Source organism: Primulina huaijiensis, chromosome 9 (assembly GCF_012295235.1).
Source record: "Primulina huaijiensis isolate GDHJ02 chromosome 9, ASM1229523v2, whole genome shotgun sequence".
NCBI lineage: Eukaryota > Viridiplantae > Streptophyta > Magnoliopsida > Lamiales > Gesneriaceae > Primulina > Primulina huaijiensis.
In genome coordinates this window covers 10,051,644-10,070,761 of record NC_133314.1, presented here as the reverse complement: position 1 = coordinate 10,070,761, position 19,118 = coordinate 10,051,644, and the positions used below count along the sequence as shown (strand labels likewise).

At 32.0% G+C, this 19,118-nt stretch overlaps 1 protein-coding gene across 1 annotated transcript; it reads right to left on the bottom strand.

Annotated features, from left to right (window-relative positions):
* Positions 1 to 5,206: 5,206 nt before the first annotated feature.
* LOC140983862 (uncharacterized) lies at positions 5,207 to 6,686 on the bottom strand. Its single transcript, XM_073451021.1, has 2 exons — positions 6,124 to 6,686; positions 5,207 to 5,273 (listed from the first exon to the last, which is right to left on the bottom strand). The coding sequence occupies exons 1-2, from the start codon at positions 6,684 to 6,686 to the stop codon at positions 5,207 to 5,209; spliced, it is 630 nt and encodes a 209-aa protein (XP_073307122.1).
* Positions 6,687 to 19,118: the final 12,432 nt, after the last annotated feature.

Below are 19,118 nucleotides of genomic sequence, written 5' to 3'. Positions count from 1 at the left end.
TGTTTGGACTTCTGATGAGACCTTGGCTCCTTTGCTTGAGCTATAGCTCCCGTGTTGTCACAAAACACCGGGACAGGAGCAACTCAATTAGGAAGTACGCCCAACTCTTGGACGAAATTCCTTATCCAAACAGCCTCTTTTGCTGCAGCTGATGCAGCAATGTATTCGACCTCAATGGTTGAATCCGCAGTACTGTCTTTCTTGGAACTCTTCCAAGAGACAGCAGCACCATTGAGCATGAATACAAACCCAGAGGTTGACTCCAAGTCATCGATATTGCTTTGGAAGCTAGAGTCGGTATAGCCTTTCAATTTCAGTTCTCCACCCCCATAGACCAAAAACAACTTATTGATCTTTCTCAAATACTTGAGGATGTTTTTCACAGCTTTCCACTGTGGAAGACCAAGGTTCGATTGATATCACTCACTACACTCAGTGCGAAAGCCACGTCAGGACGTGTAGATATCATTCCATACATGATGCTACCAATTGCGGATGCATACGGAATGCTTGTCATCGTCGCTATCTCTATATCAGTCTTGGGAGACATAGACTTGGATAGGGACACGCCATGACCCATTGGTAGATGTCTTCTCTTGGAATCATCCATCGAGAACCGCTTCACGATGGTATCATTGTATATGGTGTGGGGACCCGGACGCTAATCAACTTCTTAATCATTATTTGGGAATAAATGGATCAAGTAATTAAATTGGGTCTAAAAATTTTTTCTTTATACATAATTACGGAACTTATAATAATCAATCTCAAACTAAGGTTCAACAACTACATATCAAGTGAAGAAACCTATTCTACTTCTGGGTCCGAATCTCCACACTAATCTTGATCTCTCATCCTCTTCTCGACCCTGATCCTGTCACACCTGTTGTCATGCACACATACAGACTCAACAACAGCTGGATAACTCCGGTGAGAAACATATCCCAGTATAAACAATATAACATGCAATTCATATAAAATATACGAAAGCATAAACATTTATAAAACATGAATCGTAATCTACGAAAGACAAATTAACACAAGTCTGTAAATCAACTCTTGACTCAACTCTTCTAATCTAGGGATCCCGGCTGAATAAGAACGCAAAAACTCACCTACTCTCCACAGCTAGATGGTGGTACGTTCTTATTCCCAGACTTTGGTACTCTATGTCTAATATCTGCAATAGAAACCGATCTGCTCCCAAGAACATCGATATAAACCAATGTCCAGTGACCTGGCACCTCTACCAGCTTGGCACCTCTACCAAGGACTCTTTGATTCAAACTCAAGCATCTAATCCATGCTTTCTATAAATCAATAGAACAAGCATATAAATGCAGTGAATTCAAATATCTGAAAACAAAAGCAAATAAGTATGTGATTTTAGGGAAACTCAGGTCATATTTGACTTGAGTTATTAATCCCGATCTAACATTGAATTATACCTTTCTTTTTGTCAGTCTGACAAAATCTAAGTCCTGGATTTGAAGCTGTCAATACTCAATCTGGCAATGACAATCGAATATACAATATCACCATCTTATTCAAACAAGATATCTCAATCTTATCAAAGTTTAACGGAATTACAGCATAATCTCGATATACCCAGCAATACAATATAAACCATTACAAATCATAACTCATAATCAATCAACAAACATAATATGATATCAAATCTGTATCATCTCACTCAACTCCACTCTGAAAAATCATACCAAGTCCATAAAAAATCTGTTCTTCAATTCGGTTTCGATTATACGATGTCTAACATATGAAGAACACCATATATTAATCATATATGATTCCTTCAATATCATATTTTCAATCCATAACAAAACATAAGAAAACTTACGTCCTTGTGACGCCTTTGTCGAGAGGATCACGGTACTGAACTCAGATCGCAAATCAGACGGGCGGATCTTGTGTAAATCAAATTCTCGAAAACATGAAGAAACTCTCACGAAGCTTTTCGATTTCCTTTCTGCAGATTTCTAAAGGGATTGTAAAAGACTCTATATATATATCAAAATGCATGGCAAGGCTAGGTGGCTCCCTCTTGGTGCAGCACATATCGCGCATATGCGCGACCATCACCGGCGCATATGCACGAGACCTACTGTCTCGGAACTTGTCAAGTTCACTAACTCGCGCATATGCGCGCCCTTTTCTCACGCATATGCGCGAGGTTCTNTTGTTTAAATTTTTATTTGAAAAAAAAATCAATTTTAATATTCTGATAAATATAAAAATATGATTTATGAAATCTTTTTGAGTGATTAACCATTGTGATAAAATCAGGTATTAAAGTATATGGCCCAAGATATACCTTATAAGAGTGCCTAAATTTTTAAACTCACACATATTTTGTGCCATAAATTGAAACATTTATTAACCTGTGAGGATATGGAGTTGAGACTCTTACTAGGAATTTCTGAAGGCCGTGTACATTTAGCTACCTGAAATAAGCTTTGAATTAATCATCTCAAATTATTTCATAAATTATAATTATGATGATTTTGATATAACTTTGACAGTTTTCAAATTTACTTTAAACACATAAATAGTTTTGATTACATTTCTTTTTAAATTAATCAATATGTTTTGTATTACTATTAACGCTTAAATTGCTAGGGACTAGCAATAAGCTGGTTGGGAGGTGTGATAAACATAAAAATTGTACATTAATTAAATGTTTTATAATATAATTATATAGTTTTTGTTTTATTAAATGTTTAAATATTATATGTTTTATAATAAATTGTATAAAATATAAGTTGTTGTGTAATTACAAGTTTTTACTATTTTTTACAGGTTCGATAAAACAAGAATAAACTTGGCGTTGCAAATAGGATTAAGATGATTTTTGGACCTGTAGAAATTTGATTATAATATCTACAATATTGTTGACAAGCATGAGATAAAAATCCTCCTACAATTGGGATCAAATTAAGCAACAAATAAAGTTACTAAAGGAGTGACAGTTTTACCATGCTCTAGTATTTTGACCATATCTCTCAAATTACTTGGTCAAATGGTTTGACAAAAATACCACAACTAGACAACTCAATTATCCACATGTTTCTTTTTATGTGAAGAAGCAAATTCGGAGAAGAAGATTTTCAAAATTGATGTGAAATATAATATAATATATTGGAACACCAATGAAGACTTATGTGTAAAAAAATAATATTTTNCGTGTAAAAAATAATATTTTATTTGTGGTTATCTCCCCAAATTTGGCTATAAATAGGGGTGCATTGTAATGTATTGAGATATCCCTCATTTTATGAACAAACCTTTGAGTTCATAATATTTCTCTCTATATTTTTCCTTTATTTCTTCATTTAAATACAATTAGCATCTTAATTTCATATTCAAAGTTTTACACTTTGAATAATGAATAGCTAACTTCCTAAAGTTGAGATGTTAAGGTGAAACTCTTGGCATGATAATAAGGTTATTAAAAGGTAAGAATCTATGTTTTATATTATTTAATCATTATTTATTGTTTATGTTATATTTATTTCTTTAAGCATTTTTATACCCTACTTATAAGTGGGAGTTTTGATTTAGTTACACTAAATTCTTGGAACCATTTAAATGTTGGTTTGGTATTACCAACCATTTAAAGTGGATGCCTTGATTTATTATATATAAATATATTATAATATTAAATTCTTGGAACTATTTTAATGTTAGTTTTGTTTTACTAACCATTTAAAGTGGATGCCTTGATTTATTATATATGAATATATTATAATATTAAATTCTTGGAACCATTTAAATGTTTGTTTGGTTTTACCAACCATTTAAAGTGGGAACCTTGATTTAGTGTTTACAAATATATATAGCACAATAAATACTTGACCACATTTATAAGTTTTGGTATATATTATATACTTATAAGATAATAATTTATAACATAATATAAATATGATTATTTAATATATTGGAACCATTTTATTAAGTGGATTTCAATATTGTTCGTTAATGTTAACTTTATTAAAATAGCAAGAGTGGATCCTTTAATCTCAACTACTTAAATTAAAATTTGAACAATTAAAATTTACCCATTAAAGATTCAAACAATTAAAATTAAAAAGAAACAAAAACTAAAACAAAACAAAAAGACATTGTAGTGGACTTGTAATTATCTTAGCTTCTCTATGAATACGATGTCAATCACAATCATATCACATCACAATCTTGAACATAGTGCGATAGTTCCATCACAAAATCCATAGAAATGTACTCCCATTTCTATTCAGGAATCAATATTTCTATAACCAATCTCTTGGTTCCTCTCATTCTCTCATATTGGTGGCCAATATAGACATCTCAGTACAAATTTTGCCACAATTAATCTGATCTGTTTCTATCAAAACTATCTTTTAGAATTATCAGATATTGTCTGTCACCAGAATAAATACTGAATTGGCTACTGTGCACTTCCAACCATATCTGTCATTTCAAATTCAAATATTCGGCCCAACCAAGTCGATTATTCACATACAATACAGTATCACATACCTGATATCTGATTGATACTCTGCTCTAATCATCGAAATCATGTTCTGAACATTCTGATCAAAATTTTGAACTGCTTTAATTCGTAAAATCCGCTCTAATTTAACTCACACCGTATAGAGTCCCAAAGATATGTAATCTGTATCAAATACTGATTTAAAAGATAACAAGCCTCAAGCAGATTCAATACAACAATCGTATATAATATCCTGCTAAATTCATGCAACCACGAATTTCTGACACCGATGTCGTTCTCAGCCAACTGATCACGGCTTCAACTGTGCTAAAATCAATCGGTATACTATCTTCGGATATCAACTATCCTGAATACAATCTATCTCAATCAAGATGCACATCTCAACAATTTATGTATACACATCTCAGTTCTCAGAATATTCAATGCAATTTTTCACATATTCGATTCAGTCAGGCATATGCTTCGAATATATCAGAATATCATAGATAAACGAGCATAAAATCATCAGAATAATTCTAAACACTGGGTTCATCAATTCACAAACATAGCTGGAGCATCCCAAGAGAAACATTCAATCAAATATAACTCTCGGCCAGTAAATCTTCTAAATGATATTTCAATTCTTTCAATTCAACCAGTGTAATTCGGTGCGGAGTTCTAGAAATAATAACAGTACCTGGTATCGAATCAAGGCTGAAATTAATCTCCGTGACTGAAAGGCAAACCCGGAATCTCATCTGGGAAGACTTTAGCAACTATCCTGTCACTGGCAAATCAGTCAACGATACGCTCAATTTCAGTAAATCAAATGAATCTATAAGGAATCACTCCGTTCCTTTCGATAATCATCGAGTCATGAACATCACATATATCAAAGGTATTCTAAATCTAGAATCCTTACCGTACCATGTTCATTCTTCGGCCATTTCAGGTCCGAATCTTACTATTTCCTGGAAATTGTATGTGATAGCTCTGTACTTGGTCAACATATCAGTATCAATAATGCGGTCAGAATTAGACAACACCAGTACAATACAAGCTAACTCAATCTCATTCTCATCCTACTGCAGTAGACGATGTTTCACAGAATTCAATGATATCAACTTTTCCCCAAAAGGTAAAGAGATAATTACTACAGTAAATACAGACCCAACAGATAAAGCATATATCAATGCAATACATTCAGAAATCATGTATAGGATGTATTAGTGTCTCTCAATATATACACAAAATAATCACCAAAGAACAGTTACCTGCCACTATATCATCAAGTGCATTCTGGGTCTGTTCCTCGGTCACTACAACCAGATGATTCTGCTCCATGAGATCTCCGGGAACCTCTCTGTGGACAAACTCTAGCAAAATGTCCCTGCTGTCTACAGATATTGCATCTACCAGTCACTCCTTGGCATTGCTCCGTTAGATGTCTCCCTCCGCAAGTTCTGCAATAAATCCCCGCATAACTCGGGCTAGAACCACTGGAGCTAGATGAACCGCTCCCTAACTTCTTGAACTGTTTCTTTCGAGCTTTCAACTGTTCTTTCTTTCCACCACTGCTGCTGCCAATCTTGATTCTGGGAGGCATTTGTTGTGGTCTCGGTGCTAGAAGAACATACGAGGCTTCTTTTTGTCTCATCAGAACTGTTTCTGCTCTTCTGGCTCTGTTCAGTGTATCAGCAAAGTTATTCGGTTGTTTCACATTTACCAATGTACGTATGTCCGGATTCAATCCCTGGATGAACTGATCAAATACAGCTGCATCATTCCTAGCCACGTGAGGGGCAAAACGTAGCAAGGTGAAGAACTGGGCCAAATACTCATCAATATTCAACTGACCCTGTCTTAAATTTGCAAACTCTGCACTTTTATCTTGTCTGTATGATACAGGAAAGAATCTTTGATAGAATTCAACTTTAAAAATTTTCCATGTAATCACTGGACCACGCTGTTCTAAAGCTTCTTTGGTTACCAGCCACCAACTCCTTGCGACTTCCCGTAACTGGTTCCCAATTAGTTTAACTCTACAATCATCTGTGAAACCAAGAAATTCAAATAGCATTTCTATGTCCTCTAGCCAATTTTCACAATCTACTGGCGTCTCAGTACCCTTCAGAATCGGCAGTTGGAATGACTGAAACCTCATCAACTGTGTTTCCATCAGAGTTTCTGACACAACCATCTGATAAGTCGAAGTACTACCTCGTTCTGTAATTCTTCGAGGAGGAATATCTGATGATTACAAGAGTCAGCAATCATATGAGACAAATCCGTCTCAGTCCCTTTCTGATCAGCTTACCTCTGATCAAGAATGGGTTCTGATTCATTTCCAAATAATACACATTACCAATCAACTCAGATACTCAGGTAACATGTATATTTAAAAAAAAGTAAGCACATATTGCAACATTAGCATCTACAATGTAATTCAACATTATAATAAATCACATGCTAGCAAACACATGCAAGGAAAGAAAATTCATTCGACCCCGCTCACTAGCTTCTATCTCAGTCTGAAAAACCTACAGTTCTGGACCTATTGCTCTGATACCACCTGTTGTGGGGACCCGGACGCTAATCCATGTCTTAATCATTATTAACGTCAAATAACAATTAAGAAAAGTGGGACTAAAAATTTTCTTTTTAAATTATGAATGCGGAAACGTAATGTAATCTAGTTAATATACATATCAGTATAAAAGTACAACGTATGTACTACAGATATCTATATCCACTAGGTTCAGCATCTATACATCAAGGGCTGAATCCTACTCTGCTTCTGGGCCCGGATCTCCACGCTAACTATACTCTCTCATCCTCTTCCTAATCCTGATCCTGATCCTGTCCCACCTGTTGTCAAGCACACATACAAACAAGAAAACAGCCGGATAACTCCGGTGATAATTACATTCCCAGTATAAATCATGTATACATGCATTTCATATAAACAGTTATAAAAACATGAAATAAACATTCATAACATGTATCAAAATCAGAAACATGAATCAATATAAACTCTGAATATAACATGTATCAAATCCGACACATGAATCAACGCAAACTCTGAATCACCCTCAATGACTCATAGACTCTGACTCGACTCGTCCTAATCTAGAGATCCCGATCGGAATAAGAACATACACCCACCTACACTCCCGATCTTGGTGGTGGTATGTTCTTATTCACGTATTTCGGCCCTTTCCATATCGAACATCAGTAATAGAAGAAACTCCAATTCTATCCATTTCTATATGACCAAACATCCGATGTCTTGACCTATCCGTCACAGACTTAAGCATTTTCAACAATATCCTATCCTATGACAATGTGCAATGTGCCAGTGACGATTCCATCACTATCCGGCACTACTGTCACAAGATTACTCATTTACACTTACAATTAGGCGTATCCGCTTATGACTCAATACAAAAATCAATAAATCAAAGATATCAATTTCATTTAATTGCAAATATCAATGCAATAAAGTAAAGTATGTGATTTTGGAAAACTCAAGTCAATCGAACTCGAGTTGTGCAATCCCGCATCAACATAAATTTATACCTTTGTCTTCTCGATCTGACGAGGTCGAAGTCTCTAATTCAAATCTGTCCATACTCAATCTGGCAATGACAATATCGAATAGGCACAATATCAATAGTCAACTCAACTCAGATCTGTTCTGATTAATACTTAATCTAATTCAATATCGACGGTATAACGGTATAGTCCTGATATCCCCGTCAACTCAGACAACAATAGATATCAACAACAAGCCATAATCAGTAGCCAAACTAATCCATAATCTCAGAAATCTGAATAATCTCAATTCAATATCTGAAAAACCATAATAAATTCATAAACAGTCTGTTCTTCAATCTGTTCTCGATTATACGATGTCTAACATGTCAAGAACCTCATATATGAATCACATCCGATTCTGACAATACCATAATTTTAGATCATATGAGAAATCAATAAAACTTACGTCCTTGTGTAGCCGTTGTCGAGAGGAGCACAGTACTGTATCCGGATCTCAAATCAGATGGGCGGATCTTGAATAAGAAAATTTCTAAGAAATAAAAGGCGTAAGTTATTTTCTCACTTCTTGCCGCTTGCAATCTGAGGAACTGAAGGTTTGTCTATATATATATCTATACATACACGTTGCATCAATGAACCAAGTGTCGATTTTTCCTTTTGCATGACTTGCGCATATGCGAGCCCAAGCCCCGCGCATATGCGCGAGACCTACTGTCTCGGCAGACAACCTTCTCGGTAGCTCGCGCATATGCGCGCCCTTCATCCGCGCATATGCACGAGGCTCTCGGGTCATGATACTCACATCTCCGCATATGCGCGAGGTGTTCTGTCCTCGCACGTATTTCGTGTTTTCTTCCGTCTTTCCCAGTCTAATCTTTTCCGTCTATGATTACATCAATTATCACCAAATCATTTCAGATTACGGTAATCAAAATCTTGGGCCTTACAGTTCCTGTATCTAACAAAGTTTCAATAGTAATTTTAAATTTTTTATTGATAATAAGGGTTACTTTTGAGTACCATTTTTGAGAAATAATTTGATCAATTTTATTGACTCATACTATTTGATTTGTTTTATTATCATCTTTCGATAAAATATCTTTTTCATCTTCTTCTTCTTCATCAGAAGCAGAATATTTTTCCCAATTATGATTATTATTAATACTAAGAGTATTTACTCTTTCTTTTAATTATTTTATTTCAGATTTTATCTGATCTATTTCTTCTTTTAATTCGAAGATAGTAGGTTCTCTTTCTTTTTGTTTAGCTTTTTCTAATATTTTATTGTAAGAATATAATTCATATTCTTGTGCAGTGTTTTGTACTAATTTAGTAGGCTTCTTAATTGCCATGTTTAAATAATATTCTATAGCCTTTCTTTTTTCTAAAGGATCATTTATTTGATCTATAAGATCTAGAATGAAACTTTCTTCATTAGATATAACATTTATTTCTAATCCCATAAAATTTATGAGACAAGTATCGCAATCACAACCTGGATCACAAATTTTATTTTCTGATATTTCATAATTATTATCTGAACTACTATTAGAATATTCAGATATTTCTTCACCAATAATGTTAATATAAAAATCTTTTTGTTTTAAATCTTCTTCTTTAGTAAGAAGAATATTTATCAATGATTCTTTTAAATCATTGTTTATGTTGAGATTATTAATCTTTTTCTTGACATAACACTTATTAGCTTTATGTCCAATTTTTCCGCATTTCCATCATACTGGAACTTTAGTAGAATCATTTGTTATAGATTTTTTAAATCTTTTCTTAGAATATTTTTTAGGTTTTTCTTTATCTTTTAGATAATGCTTCTTTCTTTTAAAATGAAACCTTTTTCTTTTCTTATCTCTTTTTGGATATTGTATTGGTTGAAAACCGATTTGTTCACAAAAATCACCGATTTTCTATCTTTTGCATGTCAAGTTTTCTTTTTAACTTGATATCATTGCAAAGATTTATTCCTTCTACAGTTATTTTTGCGGATAAATCACCGTAAGTAAGTAAACTCCAATCTATAGAATTTGTTGGAGACTTAGATTTTAATCTATTCTTGACTCTTTCTGCAAAAAGAACTGGCAGTCCTGATATAAATTTTTCTTTCCAAAAATTTGCATTTCAATCATTTCTGGTTAAAACTTTTGTCATAAAAACATCTTTATACCATCTAAATTCAGATACTGTTGTACATCTCAAATTCATTAATTGTTCTTGAGATCTATCTAGTTGAAGCTCATTAGCTCCAATAAAATTAGATAGAATGGTATAAATAAGTTTCAATAATTAATAAGAATTATTCTTTTATTTCGATCTTATTAGTTACTTCGTAAGGAAGAAAGTAGCTCTACCCAGGGAAAATCCTTAAGTCAGGTACCGTAAAGCCTGTAAAGCCAAAGAGTAAGGTAGGTGTAAATCCTTGACAGTATCTACTTAATTCCAGAATGGATAAAATAATACGATCGTTTACAAAGAATAAATCTTCAAACAGTAATACTAAAAATAAAGAATTAATTATTTCTGAAAATTTCGAAAAGCATATTCAAAACTGGAAATTACCAGTATCTTTCAATATGAAGATATATAGATCTAATGGATTTAATTTTAAATCCGATTTTATAATAAAAAAAAATTGAAGAAGCAATTCCTCTAAAAGGAGGATATGATTTATTTAGTTTATTACCTCAAAGACTTGTTGATATTCATAAGAAATCTTACAAATTTATGCATCTCGGTATGATTCAAGTAGGTTTAAAACCTCTCACTAGATTAGGTTTAAATACTTCAGCCTTAATTATTGTACGAGATCAAAGGCATAATAAATTTGAAGATTCCATATTAGGAATAATAGAGTTCTCATTCTGCGAAGGACAAATACATTTTAGTTGTTTTCCTAATTTCTCACTATCTCTTTCTAATTCAAATATCATGAAAGCCCTCACTTTAAACATAAAAACTGAAGGCTTTGACATGATAGATGGAACAGAAAATGTTGTTCTATTATACAGAATTCATAATTAATACGAATCAAATCAGTTCAAAAAGAGGGGAAACTACTCTTTTTATAACTGATATTAATAAAAGTAATATTATGATTCCTAAAACAATTAATTGGAGTCAAGTTACTTTGCCAGAAATCTGGAAGATGGAGAATATTGTTCCGTCTCTTAAAGAAGAATCTAGAAAACTAGAAAGTATAGTTCAATATGTTGATGGTGATGTTGAAATAAATTCTCATCCCAACGTCATTTACGAATTAAACTTCCTGAAGAAAGTAGAAATTCTACTTCTTCTATATCTGATTTTGAAAAAATTAGTATATCTGGTCTTCAAAAGACTAATGATAATATATCTCAACCAAAATATAAGGTTGAAATACCCGAATCTAGTGCTTCTCGATTTCAAAGAAGTTATTCTGTTAATAATAGAAAAACTAACTCCCCTACATTCTCTGATATGTGTTATAATGTTATGGTTATTAGTAATCATAATCTTATTCAAGAAAGTTTTAAAAAGATTAAATATCTAAATAAGAAAAAATGGTTTTTAAGTTGTTCAATCCCAAAACAACAAACTTTATATTCTTCAAGATATTTAGAGTGTGTTGAAGAAACTAAATTAAATTTAGATTTTTTCAAATGGATAGAGAATTTATATTTTCCTGCAAGAAATAAAATATTTCAAAATTTTAATGATGAGTCTTTTATAAATACTTTTAAATCAACCTATAAATTATATGTTCATGAAACTGGAGAAGAATCTTTTGAGATTCATCCTCCTTTCACTACTTTACAAATTAAGAAGGGTAATAAAGAAATATATACTGCTCCCATAAAATCTGAAATAGGAAATGGTAATTTTGACCATATAATTCATCAAAATAATTTTACTAGCATTACTTTACATTATTTAAGAAATCAAACTACTAGAATAGAAGAAATTTTATCAAAGTCTAAACGAGAAACTTTTAGTGGTGAAAGTTCAAAAATTTTAATGATAAAACCTCCTCCTAATCTTAAACAAGAAAAATTTCTTTTAAGCTCTAAAAAAGATGAAAATTTTATGGAAGGTCTAATAGAACGATTACAAAAAATCAATATAAAAGAAAAATGTTCTATCTCATTAATCACCAAAGATGAACAACTTGAAAATTCTTCAAGTTTTCTGAAGATGAAATGCAAATTAATAAAATGCATAAAGTATCAATTGTAAAACCTTTTTATAAAAAAGCAACACCAATTGATCTTCAAATAGAAGAAAAGAAAGATTATGTTCAATTTAATGGTGAAGCCATTACTAAATGGAATATAGATGGTAAATCTGAATATCAGATAAAAACTGTAATTAAACAAATGTTAATATACTCCTCTGTCGCCAAAAATAAAAGGTAATAATGATAGGCAAATTGCTCAAGCTATTATTACTGGTTTTACTGGCCAACTTCAAGGTTGGTGGGATTTTTATCTTTCAAAAGATGCAAAGAATAAAATTCTTAACTCTTCTATATTTGATCTTAATGGAAGAGAAGAGTCAGATGCGGTGAATACACTTATTTATACCATTCTATCTAATTTTATTGGAGCTAATGAGCTTCAACTAGATAGATCTCAAGAACAATTAATGAATTTCAGATGTCCAACATTATCTGAATTTAGAAGGTATAAAGATGTTTTTATGACAAAAGTTTTAACCAGAAATGATTGCAATGCAAATTTTTGGAAAGAAAAATTTATTTCAGGACTGCCAGTTCTTTTTGCAGAAAGAGTCAAGAATAGATTAAAATCTAAGTCTCCAACAAATTCTATAGATTGGAGTTTACTTACTTACGGTGATTTATCCGCAGAAATAACTGCAGAAGGAATAAATCTTTGCAATGATATCAAGTTAAAAAGACAACTTGACATGCAAAAGATAGAAAACAAAAATATTATCGGTGATTTTTGTGAACCAATCGGTTTTCAACCAATACAATATCCAAAAAGAGATAAGAAAAGAAAAAGGTTTTCTTTTAAAAGATAGAAGCATTATCTAAAAGATAAAGAAAAACCTAAAAATTATTCTAAGAAAAGATTTAAAAAATCTATAAAAAAATGATTCTACTAAAGTTCCAGTATGCCGGAAATGCGGAAAAATTGGACATAAAGCTAATAAGTGTTATGTCAAGAAAATGATTAATAATCTCAACATAAACAATGATTTAAAAGAATCATTGATAAATATTCTTCTTAATAAAAAAGAAGATTAAAAATAAAAAGATTTTTATATTAACATTATTGATGAAGAAATATCTATTCTAATAGTAGTTCAGATAATGATTCTGAAATATCAGAAAATAAAATTTATTATCCAGATTGTGATTGCAATACTTGTCTCATAAATTTTATGGGATTTGAAATAAATGTTATATCTAATGAAGAAAGTTTCATTCTAGATCTTATAGATCAAATATATTATCCTTTAAAAAAATGAAAAGCTACAGAACATTATCTAAACATGGCAAATAAAAAGCCTACTAAATTAGTATAAAATACTGCACAAGAATATGAATTATATTCTTACAATAAAATATTAGAAAAAGCTAAACAAAAAGAAAGAGAACATACTATCTTCGAATTAAAAGGAGAAATAGTTCAGATAAAATCTGAAAAAAAAAATATTTAAAAGAAAGAGTAAATACTCGTAGTATTAATAATAATCATACTTGGGAAAAGATTCTACTTCTGATGAAGAAGAAGATGAAAAAGATATTTTATCGAAAGAAGATAATGAAATAAATCAAATGATATGGGTCAATAAAATTGATCTAATTATTTCTCAAAAGTGGTACTAAAAAATAACCCTTATTATCAATAAAAAATTTAAAATTACTATTGAAGCTTTGTTAGATACAATAGCTGATGTAAATTCCATTAGTGAAGGAATTGTTCCTTCTAAATATTATAAAAAGACTAATCAATTTATAACAGCTGCTAATAAGCAACCCCTTATAGTAAATTACAAATTGTCCGATGTGGCAATATGTAATTCAGGGGTTTGTCTTAATACAATTTTTATTCTTATTAAAAATAATTCTACTCCTGTTATATTAGGAACACCTTTTTTCCAAATGTTATTTCCTATTAATAAAATTAATGAAAAATGATTATATACCAACATTAAAGGAAATGATATATTTTTCCCATTCACAACAATACCTGTATCGAAATCCATCAATATTTTACAAAAAATAGTAACTAATAAAGAAAATTTTGTTACTTCATTAAAAGATGAAATTATTTTCAAAAATATTAAGGAGAAAATAAATTCTGAAGAAGTTCAAGAAAAAATAAAAATTATTTTAGATACCATATCTAAAGAGATTTGTGCTGATGTTCCTAATGCATTTTGGAGTAGAAAAAAACATCAGGTAAGTCTACCTTCTACTGATGATTTTACTGAGGATAAAATTCCTACAAAAGCTAGACCCATTGCTATGGGACCTAGACTTTTAAATTATTGTAAAGAAGAAATAGACAGTCTTCTTAAAAAGAATTGATTAGACCAAGTAATAGTTCTTGGAGTTGTCCAGCATTTTATGTTGAAAATGCAGCAGAAATAGAACGAGGACCTCTTAGACTTGTTATTAATTATAAACCACTTAATAAAGCATTAAAGTGGATAAAACATCCATTACCAAATAAAATAGATTTATTAAATAGATTATTTAAAGGAAAAGTATTTTCCTCTTTTGATTTAAAATCAGGATTCTATCAAATTCTTCTAAAAGAAGAAGATAAATATAAAACTGCTTTTACTGTACCATTTGGACATTACGAATGGAATGTAATGCCATTTGGACTAAAAAATGCGCCAATGAAATTTCAAAATATAATGAATGAAATTTATAATTCATATATAGATTATATCATAGTTTATATTGATGATGTCCTTATTTATTCTGCTAATATTCATCAATATTTTAAACATCTTAATATATTTATTCAAGCTACTAAAATAGCTGGTTTAGCAGTAAATCAGAAAAAGGTAAAACTTTTTCAAACTAAGATAAAATTCTTAGGACGTTATATTGAAAATGGAATAATGATTCCTATTGAAAGAGCAATTGTTTTTGCTGATAAATTTACTGATAAAATCACTGATATAAATCAATTACAAAGATTTCTTTGTAGTCTTAATTATATTGGAGATTTTTATAAAGATCTCGCTCAAGACTGTAAATTATTATTTCAAAGGTCGAAGAAAAATCCTCAACCATGGACTAATAGTCATACTTTAGGAATACAAAAAATAATAGAAAGAGTTAAAGAACTCCCTTGTTTATCTATTACTAATCATGAGCATTCAAAATAGTTGAAACAGACGCCTCTGATATTGGATATGGAGGAATACTTAAACAAAAAATAGATAATACATCTAAAGAAATTCTCGTCCGATACACTTCTGGAACTTGGAATAATACACAGAATAATTATTCTACAACAAAGAAAGAAATCCTTTCAATTGTTAAATGTATTACCAAATTCGAGAGTGATCTTTTAAATAAAAAAATTTTATTAAGAGTTGATTGCAAATCAGCTAAAGATATTCTTTTAAAATATGTTAAAGTAATAGCATATAAACAAATATTTGCTAGATGGCAAGCCATATTAGCTTGTTTTGATTTTGATATTGAACATATCTCTGGAAAATCTAATTCTTTACCAGATTTTCTAACTAGAGAATTCTTGCATGGATCAACCTTTGAAGACAGCCCTAAAGAGGCCAGCAACAGGAAAAAAACCAAGGAATAAACCACCCTTTAAAAGAGGTGCACCTATTCCTCAACCTAATATGGCCACTGAAGAAGAGAAATTTGATCCAATTAAAGAATTTGCTGAGGATCCAACTGCTTATGACATACATTATTATAATAATGCAATATTTTCTTTAAAAGGATCCAAAGAAGAATTAAAATATCCCTATTTATTTTCAGAATATCTAAATTGTTGTCATGTAAATAAAGATCTAATAGGTCTATCTCCAATTCATATAGATCAAAGCTATTTAATTAAATATCTACAACCCAAATTGGGAAGAAAAACAAGGGAATATATTGAAACAATTTTAGTCGAAACTGGCTCAGTTGAGATCCAACATATGGATCGCAATCGCGATTTTGCCTTTTCTAAAATGATCATAAAGAAAATTATCCCAGCAGCTAATTGTGGTTTACCACTTGGTCAAGCTCGTCAATTAAACACTTTTCAGGCAATCACTACTACAAAAACGGCATTCGACAACGGATTTTATCCGTTGTCGTAGTCATACTAAAACTGTTGTAACTGAGGGTGTTGTTGAAAGTCCGTTCAACGACAACGATTTTTATCCGTAGTGGTAGGTCGAATTTGCGATGGTTTCTTAAAACCGTCGTAAATAATATTAGCGACGGATTTAGTCAAAACCGTCCCTAATTTTGAATTAGCGACGGTAAATGAGCGACGGTTCTCAATAAATTCCATCGCTACTTTTAGCGACGGTTTATAATCATGATTTCCGTCGCTAAATTGTTTCGAAATATAAAAAAAAACTTTTTATAATTTAATAAATCTAAAAAACTAAAAATCGAAACTAAAATCGTGTCAAAGAGAAAAATTTTAAGTGTTGTGAAGTAGTAAAATCGTTTAAGAGAGAAAAATTTTAAATTTTGTGAAGTGGTGAGAATAATTTTAAGTGTTGTGAAGTAGTAAAATCGTATAGGAGAGAAAAATTTTAAGTGTTGAAGTGGTGAGAAAAATTTTTAAGTGTTGAAGTGGCGAGAAAAATTTTAAGTGTATGTGAAGTGATAAATTTGTGTAGGGAGAAAAATTTAAGTGTTGTGGAGGGTAATGGACCGAGTATGGTGATATTCATAGACAGTTTGCGACGGGTTTTGTTTAAACTGTCGCTATTAGCGACTGTAATTGAAAAACCGTCGCACTTTTTAATTTTGCGACTGTTTGGATCTAAAATGTCGCTAAATTTAGCTACTATCTCAATTGGTACCAGACTTGTGCTAAGTATCTATATGTCCAGGAGATCTTAGGTTCGAGTCTGGGGAGGTACAAACTCCAGTGCCTGGGCTGGAGGAGTCATTGAGTAATGGGACATGGGATAACCGACTCCCACCAGTTGGATCGGGAGCAGCCCATGGGCATTACAACAATTGGTACCAGACTTGTGCTAAGTATCTATATGTCCAGGAGATCTTATGTACGAGGCTGGGGGGGGACAAACTCCATTGCCTGGGCTGGAGGAGTCATTGAGTAATGGGCCATGGGATAACCGACTCTCGCCAGTTGGATCGGGAACAGCCCATGGGCATTACATGTTAAGACCATGGCAATGCGAGAATCAAAGGACCTGAACAAGGTCGAACTTCATGATTTATTTGCAGATTTAAAAACATACGAGTTTGAGTTGCAAACCAGAGAAGGGGAACTTTCTACACCAGTTTCTACGACTGCCCTAGCTGCTGTCAGACTGGAACCAACTGGTTCAGCTGACAAATCTGCTGATCAGTTAAGTAATGACGCTATGTCATTATTTGTCAAAAAGTTTGGAAGATTTATGATAAGAAGTCAAGGAAACTTCCAAAGACAATATCAGAAAAATAACTCCAAAGAAGAACCTAATTGTAAGGCTCGAGATTTTATCATGTTAATCCGAGATTATTTAATTTATGAATTTTGGAATGTTGAGTCATATTCCATGGTTTTACAATTCCATAGGATTGATATTGAATTAAAAAGAGTTGTGAGGTCCAAATTGCAAATAGTGAAGATTTCAGGGGCTAACATGCAATTAATGATATTTGATGGGACACTTGGCTTACTATGCATTGAAGTATATATATATTTGCAATCTCCTTAACAATTCAGAAGGAAGAAACCGAGAGTTCTCTAGAGCAAATTCTTTCAAGCTTCAATTTTTCTTAGAATTTGATTTTGTACGATCCGTCTATCAGAATTTCAATCCGAGCACGGTTCTGTACTTCTCTTGTCAACAACTACAACAGGACATAAGTTTTATTGATTTCTGATATGATTTGAAATTATGATATTGGAGGAATTGTGATTTGACTATTATTATGTGTTCTGGATATACTGAGCAGTATATATTTGAAGTCAGATCGAAGAACAGACCGTTTATGCAATTGTTATGATTTTCAGAATTGATATGATTGAGATTGTACAGCTTTGAGATTATGATCTGTTATTGTTAAGATTATGAGGTGTATTGATATCGATTATGAGATTGTGGAATTATGATTGTATTTGTTGAGATTATAAGTTGCTGAGATTGTTTATTGATATTGAGTTGCCGAGGGTATGTCGAGATTGTACCGTTATGCCGTCAGAATTTGATAAGATTGAGATTGATCAATCATGTCGTGATTTGAGTTGTATATTGATATGGTACTTCTCGAATGCCATTCCAGATTGGTATTGAAGATTTTAAAACAAAGCTGAACCCTGAGAAAAGAAAGGTATAAATCAATGTTAAACCGGGAAGAATGACTCAAGTGAGTTAGAACTTGAGTTTCCCTAAACCACATACTTATTTGCTATTGTTTTCAGTTATTTAAATTTATTGCATTGGTATGATTGTTCTATTGATTTATAGAACGCATGATTTAGACGATTGGTCTTGTGACAGAGGTACCAGATTGTGATAGAGTAGTCACTGGCCCATTGCACATTGTCACAGAGGAGTAATTGGCGGATGTGCCAAAGTCTTTGACGGATAGGTCAAGACGCTGGATGTTTGGTTTATATCAATGTTTGCTTAGGAGTGGAGTTACTTCTATTGCTGAGATTCGATATAGTATGCCAACGTCTGGAAAACCGGGATCCCTAGACTAGGAATGAGTCTAGTCTGAGATGTGGAGTCACGAGTTTATTTACAGGTTTATATTGATTCATGTGTTCAGATTTGATACATGTTCTTGATATCTATTTCATGCGTTTCTATCAATTATATGATTGCATGTTTTGTTGATTTATACTGGGATGTATTTCTCACCGGAATTATCCGGCTGTTGTCG